Genomic DNA, 25,351 nt, shown 5'->3' with positions numbered 1-25,351 from the left:
AAGGTTTAATCGTAGGAAATCTGACCGCCTGAACAAATATTCATCTGATTTTTTTTTTACATTGAAACATTATTTCCAGATTTGAAACAAGTCCCACACTGCAAAAATCAACTTCATCTTAAGGAATTGTCATTTTCCAGTAAAAACATTCCAGTAAAACAGTATGGATTTACTTTAAAATGAACCTCATTTCAGAGCACATGCCTAAAATGTTGTTTATTTTTCTTATTGGCACATTTCTTAATATCTTTTATCTTAATATCTTAATTTGTGTATGTGTGAGTGTGTGTGTAACCACTCGCCCCTGTGAGGTTCGTGGCTTGTGTGAGTCAGCAGTGTGTGTGTGCCTCCCCCTTGTCTGAGGTAAACCACACTGCTGCCCACAGCCTTACTCACTCACGCTGAACCTTCCCCGCTCTGACTACACACACACACACACACACACACACCAGTTCCCAAACACCCCCATCCTAATCCTCCAATGCACCCCTGTATACTGTCAGGGTCAGCAGCAGACATGCAGCACAACAGATGATTCAAGTCAAACAAAACTGGAGCTGATGTAGTGACTCATTGAGTATGTGAGTTTTGTGCCTGACTAATCCTCTCTCTTTCTCTCTCGTCCTTTCACAGATGGCAAACCCAGGAGGTGACTATCTACCTTTCTCATGTTGGTGACCTTGATGGTTTTGAAAGATCCCGGACTGAAGCTTTGGAGAGGTGATAGGGGGTGTATTTAGTGCACAGCAAAGAGTTCAAGTGTCTTGTTTAATGTTAAGTGAGCAATTTAGTGTCTTACATGATCTCTGTGATGCACAGCATCACCTAATTCTGTCAGTTACATGGGGTCGGATATTAGATTTTAGAAAACAAGAAGGCAAACAGGAAATGGAAGCTCCGTGGCAGAAAGAGGAAGAGAGAGACTGTCGTTTGGGGTGAGGTAGTAGGTTGTATAGTTTGAGGGTTTAACCCTTGCTGTCAGATAACTATACAACTTACTGTCTTTCCCGAAGTGACCGTAGTGCCATCGCTTTGGAACATGTTGTCACATGGAGGACTTCAACAGAAAGGAAGAAATGACACATTTCCAGGATCCAGCATTAATGTGTGTTAATTAAAGACATGCTTTTATGCTAAATGTGTATCAGATATTCACAATGAAAGAATTTTTAAGCATGTTTTATTCCAAACTATCAGCCTTACCAAAAGAAAAATTTTAATTTGTGAAATTTGTGTTAGGTAGACATCAATGCAGTTTTCAAAAGCCTTTGAGTTGCAGGGAGTCCATAAAGAGGGCAGTATAAGCTGATAGTAATGATGACAATAATTGCGATTCAAAGAAAAAGTACAAATAATTTTAAATGACAGACATGTAATCTCTTTTCTTTCCTGTATTTCCTGGCATGTTTCCTTTTGAATCTGAATGTTCAAGGACGGCATATTGAAGGGCTTGTCCCTTTTCATGAAATAGCCAATAGCATCAGTTACATCCAAAGTCGCGACTGATTTTGATTGAACACAATAGCAGTGTAGTGAGCTTGTCCTCAACATTTTTTGAAGATAAAAGACTAAACTGTCAGCTTCTAGGAATACACAAACATGTGGGATTGGGAAGCCAATAGGAGCTACAAAACATAGTTAATGGAAAAGATTTGTAGTTAAATACCACTCAGTGAAAAAAAGTGTCGCTGTTTTGTCGTGGAATATTCAGCAGTGATGTTCGTACAGGGTGAGGTAGTAGGTTGTGTGGTTTCAGGGTTGTGTGTTTACCCCATCAGGAGATAACTATACAACCTACTGCCTTCCCTGAAGGGCAGCAAAACGTCGCCAGTCACGGTTCATCCACTCTTAGAAGGCTTTTCTTAATTGTCTTGGTTTTCCAAGCTTCTACTTGCGATGATTTAGTCATTTATAGCTTCATAATTCATCACATATGTGTAATACTTTAAACTGAAATAAAACGTTTGATGTTTCAAAAACTGGCTGATTTTTTTTCCCTTTGCCTCAAGCATGATATTGACGTTTTTAAAGGATATGTCAAAATAATCTTGTAATTAATCCCTATTATGAGGAATAGTTTACTCAAAAATGAAAATTCTGAAACAAACCAGTGTGATGTCCTTCTTCTGTGGAACACAAAAGGTGCATTTTTGAAGAATATACCCTTGCATTAATTTCAGTATAATGAAGTAAAGGTGGTATGGACTACATTTATGCCACATTTACTTCCTGTTTGAGGCTCGGAAGCACCAGTTGGCATTCACTATTATTGTACGGAAAAGAGTGGCCAGAATATTTTCAGAGTTTCTCCTTTAGTGTTCTATAATAGAAAGAGTCATATAGGTTCGGAACGTCATGAGGGTGAAATTATTTGTTTTGAGTGAACTGTCCCTTTAAGATGACATTTCCCCATCATCCAGTGACCGATGGACAGGAATGAGTATCAACCTTGTCTCCTGCACATGGATGTAATGACACTACGGCATTGTATTATTTAATTTGTTTATTATTAAAAATGCAATGCAGAGCCAGGCAGAGTGTGCTTCTGCCAGGGTAGCTTGTATTGTAAATAAAACATGGGCCATGGCTCCAGACGGCCATTAGCCGATGTTAACAGCTACAGGGCTGTAGGCAGGCTGACCTTTCACTGCTGCACAATTTATGGGCACTGGCTGGCAGATCTCCACAGGAGCGCCCCTAGACTGGCACTCGCAGGAGAGGAGTATTAGCAAGAAAGGACAGAATGTGATGGCCATGTCACCTTGAAAAAGTTTTGTTTCTTTGGAAACAGGTGTTATGCATGCCTATTATGGCAGCATTACCTGGGGGAGTGCAAAACCAATGTGGTTACAAAACTACTTTGTTATGCACATTACAGTAATCCACAGAGGATACAGGTTTAGTATTATTCCCCTATGACTGCCCCAGTCTTACCTTTTCACTCCTCAAGAGCTTTTTGTGTGCGTCTTCACAAAGACACAATTAAATAACCCAGTGGAATTATGGTAAGCCACTATGTAATAAAATTAGGAATTGGCTTTAAATTCATTTAAGATGCACACAATTATCTACAAATGGGTAATAATTAATTCACAAAATCTGGCCATATTATCTCATTGTGACAGGCCAGAGGTTTTCAAACTGGGGTCAGGGGGGAACAGTTTAGAGAAAAACAGTGTACAAATAATTATATAAATAATAATTAAAATAAATACAACAGTGCATCTAACAGTACAGTGCTATAGTTAGTAGGAAAAAAAACTAGAAAACAGCTGTTTTCATTTTTAGGATGAGGTCCCTCGCACCATAATTATCCTATTTTGGGGGTTCATGCATTAAACGATTTAAAAACCCTTGCTTGGCTAATAAACAAATAGTAAAATATATATTTAAATTGACACATAAAATCTGATAGATTTTAGAATATCACCAGTAGGTGGCAGCAGAGTCGCATCATTGTAACTCCCTAAAACAAAAAAAAAGTGAATTAGATGCCAAAGGTAAAGCCTCTTTATTGTATGTAAACATACTTTATTATTGAGACAACATGCGTTATTTTAATTGACCCTTTCATGCTTGAATTATGACAACCTCAGATTTTTCCTGTTTGCTCTTAGCGCATGAAAAACAAGGTTAAACATAATACAGTAATAACACAGTAATACTGTGTGTGTTTAACAAACCAGTGAATAAAATGAGATAAAATAATGTGAAAACTATTACAAATAGAATAAAATACAGATGAAATTATTGCAAACGCAACTGAGCTTGTTCCCGTTCGACCAGCAGGCGAAGAACTTAATACAATTGATATCAGTACATGAGGCCGGGATTTCATCAAAGATCTCGACAACCGGTGAAGGTACAACTCTGTGGAAACCCAACTCAGACTATGTATAAAACGCTCACACCCTCCAGTCTACCAGAGTATGTCGATTTACCCTTATTAGCAGATATTTCTGATTATGTTCAAAAGCGATACATTTCTACCGAAGCTCAGAGAAAACCTCAGACTGTGGTAAAACTAGCAATCGCCTGTTTTCAAACGCATCTGAAATGAGCAGTGTTGGAGGTTACAAGTAGCAAGCATTATGTAATCAGATTACTTTGTAAGTAACGAGTAAAGTAACGCATGACAAGTAACGTGCGTTACATAAGCATTACTTTTTGAAGTATTACAAGTAACGTTCATTGTGTAATCACATTACTTTTTGATGAAACTGCAAAGTACATTCCAATAAGTACATTTATAATATATACATCCCAAAAAAAAACATTACAGCAGATGAAGCATTTTCAAGAACAACAGTTACAGTGATAGTATGAATTGTAGCTCAAATAGCTAGTGATGCATGATGTCCAATTTAGTCGATAGATGATTAATAGGAATTTCCTCCCGATCTAAAATCAATACTTGGAAAATGTAACAATGATATGATTCCTTAGTTGTTATTTGATGTTACAACATTGTTTTACCTGTAAGAGTCTCCTAGGATAGAAGGAATGTGGACGGTTTAGTCTACTGTAGTGGTTAATGTGCAACTATGCATTCGCAAGATAATGGCTTTTTGAATAGCTGTCCGCTGTTGTGATCTCTATGCATGAAAGGGTTAATGTGGTGAGATGTTATTTAGGAATTACAGCGCATGAAATAATTCCATCATCACCATTATCATCCTCGAAATGAGATTTGTTGCCCAGCAACGCGAGCTTAACTCGGTGGGCGTGGCTTTCCCCCCAAAAGCCTGCGCCGATTGGCCGAACCTATAGGTGTGTCGGTAGGTGTGCGCTGTCGCGAGCTCGACTGGTGTCAGAGCGGTTTGACAGCAGTGGTTGCGGTGAATTTTAAATAGGACGCTTGAGGAGTACTACAGCCTCCCTCGCACCACCGAGTTGAGATTTGGCAGTGTCACAGAGCCCGTGTGTTTTATTCCTGCCTGCATGGCGGCCTGGGATTGGGAGGTAGACGCGCAGCTCTTGTAAACAAAGCGCTTGTGTAACATTATGATCATGTTTTATCCGGTTTTATGGCCGTAATTACTGTAATCGTACGCTTTTGACTGGAGCAAAGTAAACATTCACATAAGAACACGTGTCTGTGCTATTTTCACTGCGAGACTCTTATCACAGTCTGTATAAAACAATACGTATGCGTTTGCTACAGTTTATCAAGATTTGAACTCTTCTTGTAACCGAAGGGAAACATTACAGCTCGCTGATTCAACCATCAGGTTTGTTAGCTAGTTGTTTGTTATAGTGCTATTATTCTAAGTATCTTGCAGAATATTTTCCCACAGTGTAAACACTAACACTAACATTGCACACATAATGTAATACTGCTAACTAACATAACCATGCATAGGCCTACTCATCTATCATTTATAACTTCATAAAAGTATTAGCGTTATGATGTTCAATCCAATTAAAATGTGAATTCTGTGTTTTGGAATTAACAGTATAATAAATGGAAGTCCATTTTTTCTATGAATTCAAAATTCTAATGTGATTATGATGAACAGAGAAGGAACCTCACACTTTGTCAATTTCCAAGTTACCTTAGTAACCTTTTCTAAACCCTTTGTAAACTTTTTTAACCCTCTAGTAACATGAAAAAGACTTTAGATATTTAAAATATTTTCCAAATGTTATGTTTGTTTTAAAAAAACGATAACACTTTACAATAAGGTTGTATTAGTTAACATTAGTTCACCTCTGTTCAGCATTAGTTAATCTTTGTTAACGTTAGTTAATAAAAATCCAGCTGTTCATGGTTTGTTGATGTTTGTTCACAGTGCATTAACTAATGTTAACAAGATTTTAATAATGCATTAGTAAATGTTGAAATTAACATTAACAAAGATAAATAAATGGTTTGTGCAGTTCATTATTAGTTCATGTTAACTAATGTAGTTAATTAATGTTAACTAATGAACCTTATTGTAAAGTGTTACCAAAAAAACGAATGCTTTTCAAGTAACATCAGTTCCACGGCATGCTGACTTGTTCATTTTAGATAAAAAGTTTTTTAGACACTATTATAGTTTTTATTAATATTCTGTGAATGGATTTTTATTTAACGTTTTAGCCATTTTGTTTTGTTTCTGTCATTTTTTTGTTTTTTTGAATGACTAATTTGTATTAATTTTAGCTAATTAAGTACAAGTTAAACTACATGAAAATGAGAAACGAAGTAAAAAAGTTAGTTTTTTTATTTTATTTCAGTTAATGTTTCTTTTATTTCAGATGTTTTTTATGGTTTTAGTTAACTATAACCCTGCTTTGCAGTTGCAAGGACCCTCTTTTCGACATTGTATATATCAATTAGGCGCCCTTGCTCAATGCCACCATCTTAAAGAATGAATTAATAGGTAATTCTGTAATGTCCTTAATGTAATATTTTCCGTTTGTGTACTCTGGCAGCCCCTGAAGTGAGTTTAGCTTAGCTTTTGTAGCCCACACATCTGCGACTACAGGGCCACAAGGACTTGTCCATTCGGTTCTGTTATGTAACTTGCTAAAAGGGTCACACATATCTTAACGCCCTGTGTCATCTTCCCAGTGCCTGACGTCACTGTGTGGGTGTTAAAAGTCTCATTTTTGAAGAGGTTATATCAGAGGAATATCCGATTATAAAGAATATAATTGAATCATTCATAAACCGACTTGATAAGTCCTATTAGATTTAATTGGATTTAACATCATAACGCTAATACTTTTATGAAGTTATAAATGATAGACGAGTAGGCCTATAAAGAATATAATTTAATCATTCATAAACCGACTTGATAAGTCCTATCAAGTCAGTTTATGAATGATAAAAATATATATATATTTTGATATTCACATTATTTCACATTTATTTGATCTTAGAAGTCTGTAATATAGTTTATATAAAATTACAAAAGCCCTGATATCCTTTGTCAACTTGTAAATGTGTTCCCTTAAAATGAAGTGATTTTATAGCCTTTTATCTCTGTGGCCACGTTTCCCTCACCCTACTGGCTTTGCCAACACTTTTGATTATCATATATCATTTATAAGATTAGATAATTATGCAAATTTGTGGAGAGATTATTATATTACTAGTATAATATAAATATAATACTAGTGTTGTAGTACTCGAGACCGGTCTTAAAAACATTTTTTGAAGGTCTTGGTCTTGTCTCGGTCTCGACTGCATTTCTCCTCGGCCTTGTCTTGGTCTCGGACTTAGAGGACTCGAGATTTTATCTCAAGATCAGTCAAGACCACAACTGCAAGGATATCACTAAATTGCCGGTGCATTGTCTGATTTAACATCATTAATGTGCTTTGATGTAAAACTTACTGCTTAAAATGCAATCAATAACTTCTTTGTAATGTGATTTCTTGTGTAACTGTGCTTCCGGGTTCAAAATCTGTGCAGGATTGTCTCAAAAATGCCCAAAATGAATCGAAATGCCCACAAAATTCTGAGATTTACTTTTTTATATAACATAGAATATAATTAAGCAATATAACAAGAGCAAGAGAGCTGTTTTCTTTTTGATTATAAGCGTAATTGCAAATGATATTGATTTATACAAACGTTCAATAAACAAGAAGTTAATATTAAATGACATTAAAACTTGCTAATTCGGCAACGTTTCGTTATTAAATGAACCGGCTGTCTTACTATTCTAATTGTATTCATTCATTAAATATAAGTCATTTCTCAGACAGTAGATATGGATCTTTTAGATGAATTTTTAAGGAGTGCTGGTCTTGTCTTGGTCTCAACCCCACAAAGTCTTGGTCTTGTCTTGGTCTCGGCACATGCTGGTCTTGGTCTCGACTTGGTTTAGGTGGTCTTGACTACAACACTATTTGTAACACAGACACAAACTTTGGCCATGAGCCATGACTATATTGACAGGTTGAAGGATAGAGAAACATCTGGCCTACGTGGATGCACCTGCTTCTAAGCTCCATGTTTGCATTTCATAGTCCGTGTGTTTTGAAGCCGTCTGCCTTCACGTAATGCTGTCTCTATCTCTCGGTCTCTCGGTAGGCCGAATGTACTAAACAGACAGGATGTTTCTTGGGTGTGTGGAACGAAGTCATTCCTCCCACTATTGTTGAAATCCCAGCTGTCTTGTTTATAAATGCATCCATCCAGACATTAAGGTTCTCTTATCTAATGCGTTCAGTTCCGCCAGGCAAACTCCTGACCGGAGAGAAGCAGGCATGCAGGGTGTGTGTGTGTGTGTGTGTGTGTGTGTGTGTGGATTCGGACTTTGGCCCTGGAAGGGGTGTATGTATTTATTGGCTGCTGGTAGAGCAGAACTGTGAATCGTGATCTGGTAAGCACCGATTTCATTCTACTTTGCTCTGAGCTTAGGTGATGATTTGAACACGATTTGTCATTGTGCTGTCTGCTTTAAGCAAAGGCCTCTAGCACTGCTCAACGTCTTCGTGAAAAGTGAAGTTTGCTAGTTCAAAAGGATCTGTTTTGGCATGATTTTTCCTACATTTGTGCTGCTTTGTTGTAGCTATATTTGAGTCAATGACAAATTGTAGTAAAACACTTTGTATGTTCTTTTTATTCAAGTTTCGAAAAACTTTATACCGTTTTGAAGAATACATGTGAGTGTACACATCTTGATCATTATATATTTGATGATTAATTCATAAATATTAAGATTTTGTGGAGTTGTACCACATGATATTTTACAACCTGGACTAAATGTATCTTGTAATAAGTTAAAGTCATTTAAATGTCAGATAAAAAAAGAAAATCTGACATTTTAAGCGACTTATTGACCTTGACACAATCTTGAGGGTCTTCAGGGCTCCTCTTATATCATTCTGTGATATTTTTTTTTTCTGCATGTTTCTGCGTGTCATTTGCATCACATGACTTTGAGTTGGTGATTAAACTATAAATATTTTCTAATAATAAATTAATAAATAATGTCAAACCATTTTTTTTAAAGATTTTTCTAAATTACAGTTCAGGACCGTTATAAAGGACAGTTCAGGACAGTTTTTCTTCATTACAGTTCAGGACAGTTATACTTTATGCCATATAAAAAAAAAAACATTTTAATTCAGAAATTGAAAGCATGCTCTTCACAGAAGAGGTGTAGTCAGTTCATGTTTATAACAGTTGCATTTTAATGTATTTTTGAGTATTCAATATGACTGTCATGTCTTTGACCCTTTGACATCACTTTTGATCTCTTTGGCAAATAACCTTTATTTACCAGCACTGAGCAAACTGTCTTTATTTTTCCCAAATAGACTTGACCCATGTCCAAACTGTCCAGCTGCACATGCAGTTGAGAAAAGCTAGGAAGACGTGCGCATTATCATGTGCACAATCAATATTTATTTCAAAAACACTCACGTATGGTCTGTGGTTACAGATCAATGTTTGTACTTCAGATCTTCTGTCTCTATGGTGCACATAGATATTCTGCTTCGTCATTGCTTGTTGGCTGATGTAGTGGAAATTTTTACACACACCTGTTTGCTTTACGTGTGTTGTCTTATGCACTGAGTCCAAGGCTGGTTCTGTGTTGGTGAATAATGATGGGGGGACAGATGATCAATATGGCCTGTCTGTAAAACACTGTACATTGACATTCATCGTCTTCTTGTGGATCTAAAATATCCCCCGGGAACTGCTGTATTATTGTTACTACATGGTCAAATCAGACAGCCGGTAAAGATCAACCAGGAAGGAGAGGGTAAATCAGCCTGTATTGGTTTCCAAGTCCTGTCAGCTGTGACCCTCCACAACAGGGATTCTCCTCCTCAGCACGTAGGCTATGCGCCTGTGTGTCCTTCTCTTTTATTAAACAAGTAGTTCTGCAGGAAACATCTCCAATTACAAGACATTTACTTGAGCAGCAAAATTGCATAAGGATATTTTTACTGGAAAATAAGATGATACAGATTCATTTCCCATGATTCAGTCTTCTTAAACATTACTTGTTACATTTGTTTAATAGGACTCATTGAGGATTCCTCTTGTGCATTTATACGTGTTGTCAATCTCTTGTTTGGATACATCAATGGATATAACGTGTTGTGAACAGGGAGGTGTTAAATCCTGTGCATCCGTTGAGATATTTGTGTCGAATATATTGTAGTTTGTAAGTGTGATATGGTGTTTTGCTGGTTAATAGCTCAGCTGGTCTCCATGAGCACATTTCCATTACAGCAGAAATTGGCATCTCTCCTACACTTCGCTTGGCTCCTGTGTGTTGTCATGAGGTCCGAGTCATGTGCATGCGTGCCCATGTGAGTGTCTGGGTTTACACTGAATAAATATAGTAGCTTCAGCTTATTGCTCTTAGTTTCACACGTCACACCCTAATACGCAATTAAGCACGCAAATGCCGTCTCACTCAAATGCATGTTAGTGCTTAGTCTTGTTTACCATGAAATTATTGTCTTGTCTTGTTTCCAGTGAACATAAAATAAAAATACATTTAAGTAAATTGCATACAAGATATAAAGACTCTGAACATATACCGTAAACGGATCTTAAATGTTTTTTTTATTTTAAGTATGACAGGGTTTCTGCAGGTCTTAAAAACGTCTGAGCAGAAAGTCTTAAATTCATAAAGTCATGGCATTAAATGTCGCACGCTACATGCTATTCTTCTTCAGTATTTCTGGCTTGTTTTCCAGTACAAGTGTCGAAACATTCTTCAATCTAGATACATTCACTGGAGAAGTAACATGTAAAATGAAGTCTTGAAAAATTGTGAGTTTATGCTTAAAACAAGAACAAATATCTGTCAGTGAGTTATGAAAACTCACTGGCAGATATTTGTTTTAGAAACTCCCTTCATTTTGATCAATTTCGCAGGAACTTAATATCTTAAGTAATTTTGCTTATCCATTAAATGCATCTTCATTTAAAAAAAATTCGATATTTTTTGTACTGGAAAACAAGACAAAAACAGTACAGTAAAATGTATGTATGTTTGCGCCAGGAATAAAACATTTTATTTATATTTTTGCGGCTTTTTATCTCACAATTGTGAGTTTGCATCTTGCAATTCTGACTTTTTTTCTCAGAATTGCGAGTTATAAAGTCAGAATTGCATGATCTCAAGTCAGAATTGCGTGATATCAAGTCATAATTGCGTGATATCAAATCAGAATTGCGAGTTATCAAGTCAGAATTGCGTGATCTCAAGTCAGAATTGCGTATTATAAAGTCCGATTCTGAGGGGGAAAGAGACCGACTTTTTTCTCAGAATTGCGTGTTTATATCTCACAATTATGACATATTTTGCAATTGCGTGTTATAAAGTCAGAATTGCGAGTTATAAAGTCACTATTGCGATATTTTGCAATTGCGTGTTATAAAGTCAGAATTGCGTGTTATAAAGTCAGAATTGCGTGATATAAAGTTAGAATTGCGTGATATAAAGACGGAATTGCGCGATATAAAGTCACTATTGCGATATTTTGCAATTGCGTGTTATAAAGTCAGAGTTGCGTGTTATGAAGTCAGAATTGCTTGATATAAAGTCGGAATTGCGAATTATAAAGTCACTATTGCGATATTTTGCAATTGCGTGTTATAAAGTCAGAATTGCGCTTTATAAAGTCAGAATTGCGTGATATAAAGTCGGAATTGCGCGATATAAAGTCACTATTGCGATATATAGCAATTGCGTGTTATAAAGTCAGAATTGCGTGTTATAAAGTCAGAATTGCCTTTTATAAAGTCAGAAGTGTGACATATAACGTCACTTTTGCAATAGTTTGCAATTGTGTGTTATAAAGTCAGAATTGTGAGATATAAACTTACAATTCTGAGAAAAAAGTCAGAATTACGAGAGATAAACTCGCAACTGCAACTTTATATCGCGCAATTCTGACTTTATAATCCATATAATGGTTCATTTGTGTTTCTCCCTAGACATTTAGGGAATATATTGACCTATTGTATGCCCATCAATTTATTCCTTAAATTGTATTTCCTTGGTCATAAAATGGTCTTAAATCTATCTTCATCAAACCTACAGAAACCCTGTATAAGAGTTTATGCTTAAAACAAGACAAGTATATTTGTGGTATTACTCTTAGTTCAAGAGAAAAACATGTCTTGATGTTGTATGCAGTTTTGCTTCTCTCCTATATATTTTTACTGGAACACAAGACAAAAAAACGAATATGATATAAATCTTCTCTAGACAGTATGAGAAAGACACATCTTTCACGACAAAAATATTTTTAGTAAAATAAGATACATTTTTACTTGACCAGCAAAATTACATAAGATATATTTTTATTGAGAGTATACAGTATCTTGAGTATATTTTATAATTGATTTTTTTTCTTGTTCTAAGCATAACAAATGCAGATTTACTGTTTTTATTATTATTTTTTTACCTCATGCAATTTTAATTATCAAATAAATGTATCTCGATTGAAGCATGTTTATATATTATATATCAAAAACTGTTGTAGTGTATTAAGTAATATTACAGACATAGCAGTCTGAATGCTTCTAAAATAGGAGCGCTTGTTGCTGCACTTGTCTGTGCATGTTGTGTCACAGGCAGAATCAGGTGTGAGTCTGGAAGGATTGTCGTACAGCGGCTAACTAAGAGAACGCTGCGTGCGTTCGTTGACTGAAGAATCATGCTCAGCTCCGGGTTCACATAGACTCAACAGCTGGAGACAAACAGCTGGGTAAGATTTTTGCTGTTCTGCTTTAGGCAAATCAGAGCGGAGAGATCAGGTATAACTTTAGAAAGCTGGACGGCTTCTCCTAGCAGACATAGCTGGAAACTGGGCTTGTCTGCCAAGCACTGATTTATGACAGCGGTAGAAACAGCTTGTCTACTGTCAGTAGTCGATGTTAGTGTGGAATTTGATCAGCCAATCTAAAATAAACTGGTGCTAAAAAGAGCTGTGTGTTTGTCACTTGAAGGCAGAGCCGGCCCTAGACCTTTGGGGGCCCTAAGCAAAATTTGGTTGGAGGCCCCTTTGACCGTTTTAAGTAAGGCCTAAAGAAAAGCAATGACTACCTTATAACTATACTGTACATATTATATCTACTATGTTTTTATTTTATTTTTTATTCTATTAAATTATGTTTTAATTATTCTATGTATACTGTATGCTAATTTTCTTTTTACGCTGCTGGTCCTGAGTACGTATTTCGTTCTTATGTGGCAACATGTACAGAATGACAATAAAAGACCTTGAGTTCTTGAGTTGAGTTCCATGTTTGATGTCTAACAGTAAAATTATGATACCACTGAGCTGAATGGCAGTGCAGTGCAATGAACACACTGATGAACTTGCTGAATAAAAAGACTGATAAAGTGATTTTCACTGACAATCAAAGAAACATTTTTAATTGACACAAGAGTTTAAGAGGCACAAACAACAGCCTATATATAATTGAAATGAAATAGAGCAAATAGAGTAATATTTAATACATTTAAATAAACTATTATATAAAATAATAAATAGAACATTTAAATGTTTTAACTTTTCAAATAAACAAAATTAACAATATCTAAAACACCACAAACAAGATTAAAAGTAACAATAATAAGAATTAGGTAACATTTCAATAGAACTATTAAATCCAAACTTGTGTATTTGTGTCTTCTTGGGTGACATGACTGTGTTGTGAACCAGGAAAAGAAGTGGTTGATGGAGCTGCAATAAAGAAAATAATTATACATAAAGTTAGACTTAATTTTTTTAAATGCAGAAGGTTATCATTTTACAGTACCTTTATACTCACCAACAGCTGGAGCTTTGCTTACTGGCAGCATATACTTTAATAGTGCCCCTGGAAAGGGGACATAAGGAGTAAATTAATTTTAGCCCTTTAGTGAAGAAGCCAAACTGGGGTTGTATTGTTCTGTTAAATGCTTTAACATCACAACAAATGGTATAATACTAAACAAATTTTTTGCAGCATGTTATTAGCATTTATTACATGGCTTGGTTGAATTCTGTTACGTCTTCATAACAGCCCGCTGTGAAGTAGGCTATAACGCACCGTTGAGCAGAGCGTTGCTATGGACGCGGAACGGACTATTTTCTTTAGCGGAAGCAACAATCGTTTTTAAATCAATAAACTCCTTTTTCAATCAATATTTTGTGTCAAATTATTTATTTATTTGGTAGGTATCCATGTAATAAGAGGGATAATCTATAGCGAGCTGCGAGGCGGTTTTTATTCGCTATAACAACCGCCTCGCTATACTGCGAGCGAGAGAGACTAACTTATATTTAGACTGCAGATTATCCATACATACATAGGTATCGGAAAATTAAGCCTACAGGTTTACGTACCTTTATCTTCTTGCTTCTTTTCTTCTTCCAGCCTCTTCTTTTGTCGTTTTTCATGGCCAGAAAGATATTTTCGTTTCTTGTTGTCAGACATCGTCGACGTCGGAGTCACTGACTGACGAGTGACATGATGTGACTGACATCACAGGGTCAGTCAGGGGTCAAGATTAGCGGGGAACTCGCCATAATAAAGAACTAAATAAATAACAACTGTGCTTATCATGATGCCTGATAAAGAGCACTGTAGGCCCATTTCTTTCTTTCTTTTTATTTATTTATTTTATGTTACTTTTGATGTATGATTTTTTTTCAGCAATGACTCTAGGGGGCCCTCTGCTGGCCACGGGGCCCTTTGCAATTGCAAGGTTCGCTTAGTGGCTGGGCCGGCTCTGCTTGAAGGTAAAGTGTATTGTTACTTCCTCAACAAAAAAAAGTGATCCATTGCAAAAGTGCTCGAATACCAAGTCTGGCATTGGTTAGCCTTCTCCTTGACACTGCTGTAAGAAATTAAAGGGTTGAGTGGAATGCCATTTGAACCGTTGTCCACAAGACCCCTCGAGCTGCCTTAAGAATTCCCTTGAGAGTGTCTGAATCCATTTGAGTAGTTAATTCTTTATCTCCCGCCCGGCAATGCATTTGGAACGTCTGGCCAGCCACAGTATTTGTGATATTATCAAGCAAATGAAGTGCATCAAAATAACTGCCCTGCAACCTCTCGAAACGCCTTAGCAACCACACAATTTCTTTGGAAAATTTAAACCATTTTGATCTCACACTGACATATCTTTAACGCTGTCTGGAAGGTCTACTTTTGATATTGACCCAACACCTCAATCACCGTAGTATGCACTTGGACTTTGGTCGGTCTCTTTGATAAGTTCACATGGCAGGACGAATGAGATCACATTCCTGTGATGAAGCAGGCCAAAGCCTTTGAAACGCTCCCCTCATGTCTGAATAAAACACTGCGATAACTGAGCCTGGGGTTTCCGTGGCAACCCCTCTTAAACGCGTTACTTCTTTAGCATTGCTCTGAATGGAAGCAATTCTAGTCAGTGTTTCACAGAGCCCAGGTTGCAGTTTGCATACCAAGTGGATATTGAGTCTCCATTATTATCACAACCAAATGCTACAAATACTTCTTCTTTTTAATAAGTGAGCTTTTAATTCTGCTTTGATATCAGTGAGTCACTGAATATTTGTGTGTACGTGTGTGTTTTACATATACAAATCAATTTTGATGACAATAGACCTTAGTCAGGGTAGCAGCAAAAATATTTACTTTGTGCTAATAATGAGAACAAGACTGTGCGGGATAGAATTACAGGGTGTTCAATGGATTGCAATGTTGTTTAACAACATACCGATTGTCGAAACAATTGAAACAATTCAGTAGAACAAACTCCATAAAACAAATGAAAATGACGTGATATTGGACATTTATTCAGTGTGTGCCATTGTAAAGACTATCTATCCCTCTACCCCTCACAACCTCGTCTTTATCTGGATTTTTGGCCATTCATTCCAGTGTAATCTGGGTATTGTGTCTTTAAAAGATATGAAACTATATTTTCTTTCCTCAATCTTCACTTTTCTTGTGGTCGATTTGTCTTTGCAGACTGATGAATGATTCAAAGCTTGCCGTGGTCCAGCGCCATGGTAGACATGCCGAGCCTGTACAGTCCCTTGTCCCCGCTGGGCGATCCAATCCTGGACAGCCCTCTGTATGGAGAACTCATTGGTGACATGGAGGTGCTCGAGGACATCTCTCAGTCTCTTAGCGACGATGCTTTCAACTCCTTTCACGTGCTGGACTACCAGAGCTGCCACACAGAAGTTGACGGCTCCACTGTCTTAGGTTGAGCATATGGACACACACAATCTGAATAATAATACTAACCAATCAGGCTCTGTAAAAAAGTCTTAAAGGCACAATATGTAAGATTTTTGGATATCCAAAAACCACTAGAACAATGTTATATATTTTGTTGACTTGTGTAATTACATTATCCCAAATAATTCCAAGAATGTTTAAATCCAGAGAAATAAGCAATTTTAACCAGGCCACGGAGCTTTCCCTCGATTTTCAAAGACGCTTTAATATATTATGTGTTTTATTAGACAGGTGAGCAACTGTTTGGATGCATTCATCGATAGAAAACTAATCATTGTTAAATAGCTCAACACAGTTAGTCTTATTGTTTAAATCTCGTTTTCTTGATTTACCGTGAGTACCATGTTTTACCATGCCTAATATCGATCTAGCTTACTGCAGTGTGCAACAAGTGCCTCATAGTAGCCGGCGAGTGAACGCACAGAGTAGCATTATAATAGCCTGACGTTGTCATACTCAATTCTAGTCAGAATATGAGTCTGATACTGCTCCGTTGGGCTGTGATTATGGGGCGTGTTTCAACCGAACCAAGAAAGACCTCAATTGGATAGACCTACAACCAATCAGAGCAACGGAGGGACACATAACATTAGTTGTCAAATGTCAACAGAACTCAACTGCACTGTGTTGCCAAAACCGCGGGTTGTTTTCCATGTCCGCGGGTTGAAGCGACCCCAAATATGTGATATATAGACTCAGGAATGCAAATTTTAGCAGGCAAACCTTCCAAAATAACACATATTCTACCCCCCAAACGCCATTTTTTTCTGGAGAACCCCCCCCCCCCCCCGGGAAACTACTGGGCTTGTTTTGGGCTAGTTTTGAGTAGCAATTGGGCGGGTTTTGTTGTAAAAACTTGGCAACCCTATCAGCACGCACGCTGGAATAAGTAACGTTAGAAGAAAAAGATGAGTGTAAACGATCTTTGCCAGTGTTGTAAAAAAGAATTTAAGGATACACAGAGTACTTACCAACACGATCATCATTTTTTAGAGAAATAGTAAAGGTGAATGCATATACGAACAAGTTCTCTGTTTAGGATTAGAACGAATTCAACCCAAGAATTACTGTTTATCATCTGTCCATCATCGTATAAAGCCCGCCCTGACAATTTTATTGGTCCGAACAGCTTCTGTTCGGGCATAATTACTTCTCTACGGATCAAGTCCAGACCAAACTGCCCAAGCTCAAATGTTGTGGGCGGGGCTAAGTTCGGCTGGCATCCAGGCTAGCATTATAACATAACTTTCAACCAAGTCTGCAACACTCCTGTCAGAAACTGAAGCTTCCGCGCCTCGATCGCTACATTTCTATAACTGTTTATTTCACACCAACATAATGAATTGTTCTGCATCTGCAAGAGTGTGCGCAGGCTTTTGATAATCGCGCCTCTACTTCCTGCTCTCTACTGCGCAACTCCGGTCCCGAGATCGCTACAGCGCAGACTCGGTCCCAAGATGTCAGCGCCGTGTACGGGCCTACGAAAGCTTCAACTCTGGTCAGCGGAAGTCAAGGAAGTCGCGTTGTCCATATTTTTTTACGGCCTATGCTTTCAACACACTCAAATGTATCTAATATGATAAATTAGTGCTGTGTTACCCCACATATGCATGACCGGAAGAAGCGGAAGCGGTCATCTGCGGCATAATAAAAGCTCCACTGCTCTTGAACCGCGTGTCACGCAACAACAACTCCCATGATTCTGCGAAATCAAGGTGTCATCAAGCTACGCCTTTGTTTTGAATAAATGATCTCTAGCGGCGAAAATTACATATTGTGCCTTTAAATCAACCCTAATCTGTCAACTTAAAGAATTAACCCTTTGCATTAATTTGATGGTATTTAAACAACCAGTCATAAGTTTGGATAAGTCATAAGTCAAACTTGAAAATTTTAAAATCATTTTGATCAAAAAGGTTCTCCTTAAATGCTGTTTTATATTAATTATGTTATATTATATTAATTATATTATTTACATTATATTATAAATACAAATTGTGCCTATGAAAAAAAAAAATTATAAAAAGAATATATATATTTGCGTGAAATTATAGTTTTTGAGGACATTCATAATACTCTAAAATTTTGAGGACATTCATAATTTTGAGGACATTCATAATACTCTAAAATGTGTAAAATATGAAAGGAATCAAAAAAATAAGTAGGTATCATAAATGCATCTGGGTCAGTAAAATATTGACTTTAGCGTGTGTGTTTGTCTTTTAGATGTCTTAACCCCAGCATCTAGTCCGTCCTCAGAAGTGTTCACGGCCAGCACAGGTCAGGACGAGAACTCCTCCGGTTCTCTCGCCCTTGAGTGCCGCATCTGCGCTGACCGGGCATCGGGTTTTCACTACGGAGTGCATGCCTGCGAAGGGTGTAAGGTAAGCACGCATGCAAAGTGCACAGTGGAAAATTCTCACACGAGTGCCAAGAGTCAATACCAAAACACTCTCAACTTTTTCCTTCTTGCCATTAGTTCAGACACTGGGTTACACTTTCATGACCACAAATCTGTCCGGGACAGAAAACCCTTTAGCGTGCACATCAGGGTCACCAGAAAGCATGCAAGTTTTGGGAGTATTTTCATAGCTGCTTTTGCAAAAAAGACTGAGAGTTCCCCCGAGGCTTGTTGTGAGGTGAAGCGTGTACAAGAGCTGTTGCTTCATGTGGTGCATGTCAAAATCATCAGAAGGACTTGCGCACAACACACCTCAGCTGACTCCAGCCTGGGTCACAGCCGTTTTCTTTCCTTTAAAGTTAACTACTACCAGCCCAGTTATTGCCATGTGCCGTGTGTTTTTCTCCAGCAAGGGCAGACTTTGACCGTTGGCACCCCTCGGGGTGCAATTAAACTGGGACGATTACAACCGAAGGTTTATTGCTGATGCGGTTTACCACTCTTTCACGTTTCACTTTAAAATATACGTTGTGTGTTTTGTTTTAAGGAATTATGGTAGTTGTAGTTAAATTACTTTTAAAATGAAGTGCTAATTAAAAACATATTTTGTATGAATTCATGCAAAATCAGGATCGCTGTGGACTGACTGAATTCATTATTCAGTTCACTGGTTTCAAGCTTCATGCACCTCTAATTTTCATGTTAGTTAATTATATAGTTTGAGATTTACACTGTGTCCTAAGTAGGAACAATGTAATAAAGGAACAAGCGCTAAAAGTTATTCTTCAATGTAAATCCACCACAAGGACAGGACATTTTGTCCCGCAGTTTGTTTTGCATTCTGCACTATAGCCATGCCCACATTGAAATTTCATTGGTCTAATGAATATTAAATTATCAAATGTATTATTGTCTGACCGTAGCTTTTTATTTCTGGCAGTTGTACATTGGTGAAGATTATCTTGATGAACAAAACATGTAAGAATCATATATTTTTATGCAATAATCAAAAGTTGAGGGAACCAGGGTGATGCTAACCTCTGGGCTGGTCTACAAAAATACACCAAATTAGAATAATGAGAAATGTACAATAACCAACATTTGGTAACACTTTAGTTTAGTGTTTAGTATTTATGCGTATTACTAGGATATTGGCTGTTTATTAGTACTTTTAAAGCACATATTAATGCCTTATTCTACATCCTTAATCCGACCCAATACCTGAACTTAACAACTACCTTACTAACTATTAATAAGCAGTAATTAGGAGTTTGAGGCAAAAAGTCGTAGCAAATACAAGTTAATAGTGATAACTGGACCCTCATCTAAAGTGTGACCCTGCAAAATTGTAGAATCTGATTGTAAAGTGTTTTCTTTTGAGGAAAATCTGGAGGAATAAATTAGTCTGTTGCATGGTGAACTTCACCTCCCACAGCTTTTGAGAACAGTAGGAAATAATGCTCTGTCCTTGGTTGGTATTCATAGGCTAAACAGCGATGAGCTGTTCCTTCAGTCCAGTTTTATCGTTTGGTATGTTCAGTGTGTAGAGATGCGTCATCGGTTCTGTTTTTAGCTCTGGAAGCAATCTGTGACCGTCTATCATGAGCTCTAGTCTGATACCGTTTCCATTGTCAGGCACGTGTTCTGCTTTTCCCTGCTGAATAATTTGCCTGCAGGGACACATAAGGTCTGCTGTAACTGTGACCCTTACTACACATATCAGTCCACAGTGTCTATTCCGATGAAATGACAAAGATCATTCACTGTATATTCATTCATTTCAAAAATGAACCGCGATATTCACTATGCACCCAAGCATCCTACGCAAGACCGTGTAGCCTAGCCTTAACTGAAAAATACACAATTATATATTTTTGACACTGCACATGCACACTCAGTTTAGCATTCGGTTTATCAAGGTCACTTTATAACGGTCTTGTGAGATTCAGCTTTGTATTGGGCCTTAGGGAGTAAAGTCCTTATATTTATGTTTACATTTTGAATCGCTTGTATATTAGAAAGCGAGGCCTACACGAGAACATGTTGACATTTGTTATCATACATTTTTTATCATTCTCAGTTTGCGTTTTTAAGTGTCTTTTATGAATTTTCCACAGGGCTTCTTCAGGAGAACCATTCGACTCAAACTGGAGTATGACAAGTGCGAACGCAACTGCAAGATCCAGAAGAAGAACCGAAACAAATGTCAATACTGCCGCTTCCGCAAGTGCCTTGCAGTGGGCATGTCCCATAACGGTAAGAGCTTTTATTTTAGATTATACCGAGTCGGTTTATGGCTTGATGATTAAATATCTTTAATCGTTTTATTGGTAATCAAGATGGTGTTCTGGTTTATTACAATTATCTTTTGTAACATGTAGTTTAATTGCTGCTTTGAAGGTCAGGAAATTTAGATTATAATCAAAATATAGAACAACAACCTTTAGACACCATTTGCTTTGATATCATGAGGTAGCACAAATCTGTGCTTTCCAATGGCTATCGCAGGATAACCGCAGATGAACTAGGGGACACGGAAGACACGCCGTCCCGTTCTCTCACGGGACTTTGACCTAGATCTAGGGTAGTCTCTTCTGTTAGCGAGGGGCTAGTGTCATGTGCCGCTGTTAGCGTAATCTCTTCAGAGGTAGATCTGTATCATATCACGCCATACACCCCATCCCACGTTTGCCCTTTGTCCCAGTACTGATGAAGTGGCAACAGTGTAATGACCTAAAGTTCTACTACTCATGGTTTGTGTATAAACTGGGGCTGGCGATTTAATACGTTAATGTGGAGCAATTATTATTTATAAAAAAAATAAATAAAAAAAAGGCTATCAGTGCCCTATGACCTGCATTTGAGTTTTGGGGATGTTCCTACCATCCGAGCTATTTGACTGCGGATCTGCACATACACTATCAAAAAGAGCCCGTTCTAGCATTTAATTTGCGATATAACGTTTTTCTCAGACAGATTGATAAATGCAATTGCAACACAGTGGACTGTAGGTCACTGATGTGGAAATAAAACATACATAATTATTTAATTTATTTCACATCACATTTTTAATCAAATAACAGCCCTAGTGTGACTAAATTTTATTTAATAACACTTTATTTTACAGTGTCCTTGTTACATGTATTTACTGTAGTGATAACTATAAATGATGCATAATTATATGCAACTAACCCTAAACCATCCCCTATTCCTAACCCTAACCCTCAGTACTTAAATGTATAATTACACTGTAACAGGGACACCTTAAAATCAAGTGTAACCCTTTATTTTAAGGTGACTTAGTTACATTGTACTTACTCAAATAAGTACTGAGTAATATTAATTAACTACATGTACTTACTGTAAAGTTAGAATTAGGATTTGGTTTAAGGTTAGTACTTGTAATCATGCATAATTTACTATAATAAGTACATGTAGTAACTACGTCATCTTAAAATAAAGTGTTACCGAACATTTTGTTAAGCACGTATGTATCTGCCTTACACGTGTGTGTGTGTGTGTGTGTTCCCGTTTTGTTTGTATAAAGTACATTGTCTGTGGCAGTTGTGCCTAGTTTTATTGGTAATGTGTGTGCGCGTGTCTTACAGCTATCCGCTTTGGGCGGATACCCCAATCTGAGAAGCAGAGGCTGAAAGCAGAGAAGGACGTCAGCGGGAAAGAGGAGCACGAGTCTCAGCAGCCGGATACGAAGAATCTGGCTAGGCAGATGCACGAAGCCTACCTCAAACACTTCCACATGAACAAAGCCAAAGCACGTGTGTTTCTCACGGGAAAGACCAGCACTCCGGTGAGTGACTGCAGTGTTGGGGAGTTAGCTAACTATCTCATTCACCCACTATTCACATTGTATTGCTCACACAAGCTGAGAAAAATGAGGCGATAATCAAACACGTTCTGTAAAAGCACTGGAAAGAATTATATGGTCTGTAGGTCTGTTTTTTTTCGCAAAATATTTATTTAATGCTGCTGTTCACTGGTATGTTATCATGGTTAAATATATTATAATTGTTAATACAAAGAATTAAATTATTAGGTTTTTGTTGCAATTAAAGCAAGACTAAACTACACAACTTTATAGTCGCTAGTTGCTAAAAGTCATAGCCAGCTTGCGGATTTTGGGTCAGAGATGACAGACAAAATCGCATAGCGTATGATGGGCAGATTTAGTTTTAGCTGAGTACGATTTAATACTGAGTACGATTCCGTCCCATTGTTGTCATTTGTCACACCTCCTCGCTAAAAGCCACGTTTACGATTCATTTCTTGTGTTTGAAACGACTTGAAAGTCTGTAAATATGTGATCCTCAGTCGTTTAGTGAATGAGGCCCAATTTTTCTCTGTAACATTTGCAAAGTGTATGATGCCTAGCATTTTAATATAGTCGTGTAGTGCATTCCAGCCTTTCAAAAATGGAGAGCGCTAATTGCACAATCTACTTATTGAGCTGAACGGTCTGAACGCACACCTCTTCCCTGACTGTTCTCTCTCCATCCTTCATTGAAGCCCTTCGTCATCCACGACATGGACTCTCTCCAGCACGCCGAGCAGAAGCTACTCACCCAGCTGCTGGGCGACGTGGCGTCTGGCGACGCTTCCACTGTGCGGGAGAGAGAAGTGGAGGCCCGGCTCTTCCTATTCTGTCAGTACGCCTCGGTGGCGACGGTCACGGAGCTGACGGAGTTCGCCAAGGCCGTGCCCGGCTTTGCCACACTGGACCTCAACGACCAGGTGACTCTGCTGAAGTACGGCGTGTACGAGGCTCTCTTCGCCCTGCTGGCCTCCTGCATGAATAAAGACGGGCTGCTGGTGGCTCGGGGCGGAGGCTTCATCACCCGCGAGTTTCTGAAGAGTCTGCGCAAGCCCTTCAGTGACATGATGGAGCCCAAGTTTCAGTTCGCAATGAGGTTCAACGCTCTAGAGCTGGACGACAGCGACCTGGCGCTGTTTGTGGCTGCCATTATCTGCTGCGGAGGTGAGATGCAGGGAGAGCAATGGGAAGTGAAATAGAGGCGTGTAAAATGTTCTTGAAAACACTGTCTAAATGAAATGCCGCTTAACAGTGACTAGCAGCTTTAAAAAATTACCATTACTCAGAAATGAAATACTTGATATGTCATGTGGTGCATGTCATGCTACACTCCAACTAGAGCAGGGGTTTTTAAACTGGGGTCCAGGGGTCACAAGGGGGTGCTTGAAAATGTAGGGCCTGTCAAAGTTTATTTTAAAGTTTATATTTATCAGACATCTTCAAGTTGTCAAACATGGTCAACGTAATTATTTTTGCTTTGCTTGATTTATATATATATATATACACTTTTCCTTATACATTGATTTAAAGGCACAATATGTAATTTTCGCCACTAGAGGTCGCTTATTTAAGGCGTAGCTTGATCAAGCCTTGATTTCGTAGAATCATGGGAGTTGTTGTCTTCACCTCTACAGCCGGTGGAGAAGAACTTGACAGAAATCGGGCAGAATCCATATTCATGTATGAGCTAATGTATTAAAGATTTATTAACGTTATTGTAGTATGAAGCAGGGTGGGGCTGAAAGCCGTTGAAATGGAACGAGGCTGCTAGAGCGATTGCTAATGAGAGACGAGCACAACACGCGGCTCGAGAGCAGTGGAGCTTCTTTGTTTACAAGTAGCACGCGGAACCTCCGCAACTCTGCCGTGACAAGAAAACGAGATTTAAAGGTGTCATAAACTGGATTTTACATTTTTTTTATGCTGTTGTCTGAGATCAACTTATGACGTTCACGTGGTTTATAAATTAAAAAAACACCATAATGAATAAGTTATAGGCTATTTTCTACCCTGGTTTTGAGGCTCTCTCCTGCACGCTCGGATTTTATCGCCGTGCCACACTGAAGACTCGGAAGTAAACGCCCGCGGCTATGAATGGATAAGATTTGCATATTTAATGAGCTTCGGCTCCGCGAGACATGCTGTTTTGAAGCATGTGGGAAAACGGCAACCGGAATAATTCGTCCCACAGGGCTCGCAAAACGTCTTTATCAAACAAACTCAATGATTTATCTCTCATCCACCCGCGATTGATTGGAATGTTATTTTTTTATTACTTGGCCCGCCTGAACGGTGGATATAAGCGCGAACCGTGCATCACACACACGTGCGAGCGCCAGTACGTTGCAGACTGCATGATCAAAACTTCCCGGATAGTATTTTTCCTTCAAATATCAAGTCAAGAGAGTGAACAACGCGCATCAGGAAACACAAATAATGGATTCTCCAGCCTTTGACCGCATGCTAAGGTATGTTAAGTTAGACACGTTCACAATCAATAGATCTATATCAAACGATCTGTAACAATGCAATATTGTGATATAAAAAGCATGTTTTACTCACATTAGTGTGTTGCTTGATTCGTTCATGTAATCTCATCCTGTCTGCAAATCCAGTCTCTTGTTTACAAACGAATCTGTGGTGAAATGAAGGAACAAACACGCAAAGTCTTCCACACGTGAGCTGGATATTCATTAAAAATAAAGTTCATCCATCCATGCATTCATAATATTGGAATCCGAATGAAGCTTATGCGGTATGTTTAGAAATTCGATGCAGTTTAGCTCCATGTAGGCCTGTGTTATGTTAGTGGCACGAGTCGGTGGGAGGGGCTACAGAATCAGGCGTTGTTCTTCTTCTGTTGAGGCGATGCTTCACTTCACTCTGACGTAATAGCCGGGCACATTCTAAGATCAATCGTTTG

The 25,351-nt window shown here is 38.0% G+C and overlaps 1 protein-coding gene across 6 annotated transcripts in view; it reads left to right on the top strand.

The window, feature by feature from the left end:
- Positions 1–25,351, top strand: part of pparaa (peroxisome proliferator-activated receptor alpha a) — a 51,816-nt gene that overhangs the window by 24,281 nt on the left and 2,184 nt on the right. The window contains exons 1-7 of one of the 6 annotated variants that reach the window (XM_079818141.1): positions 4,813–4,962; positions 5,165–5,231; positions 15,923–16,162; positions 18,425–18,582; positions 20,717–20,855; positions 22,208–22,407; positions 23,124–23,592. In XM_079818141.1, coding sequence (XP_079674267.1) covers positions 15,931–16,162; positions 18,425–18,582; positions 20,717–20,855; positions 22,208–22,407; positions 23,124–23,592 — 1,198 coding nt within the window. In that variant the 5' untranslated portion in view covers positions 4,813–4,962; positions 5,165–5,231; positions 15,923–15,930. Of the gene's footprint in view, positions 1–633; positions 721–4,791; positions 4,963–5,164; positions 5,232–8,211; positions 8,322–12,547; positions 12,682–14,617; positions 14,704–15,922; positions 16,163–18,424; positions 18,583–20,716; positions 20,856–22,207; positions 22,408–23,123; positions 23,593–25,351 lie in introns of those variants that run through there. The other 5 variants (XM_079818143.1, XM_079818140.1, XM_079818139.1 and 2 more) reach the window with 5 other exon arrangements.

The sequence above is a fragment of the Gobio gobio genome (genome assembly GCF_949357685.1).
Source record: "Gobio gobio genome assembly, chromosome: 5".
NCBI classification, from domain to species: domain Eukaryota; kingdom Metazoa; phylum Chordata; class Actinopteri; order Cypriniformes; family Gobionidae; genus Gobio; species Gobio gobio.
The sequence above is the reverse complement of the archived record's forward strand: the minus strand, read 5'-3'. Positions and strand labels throughout refer to the sequence as shown.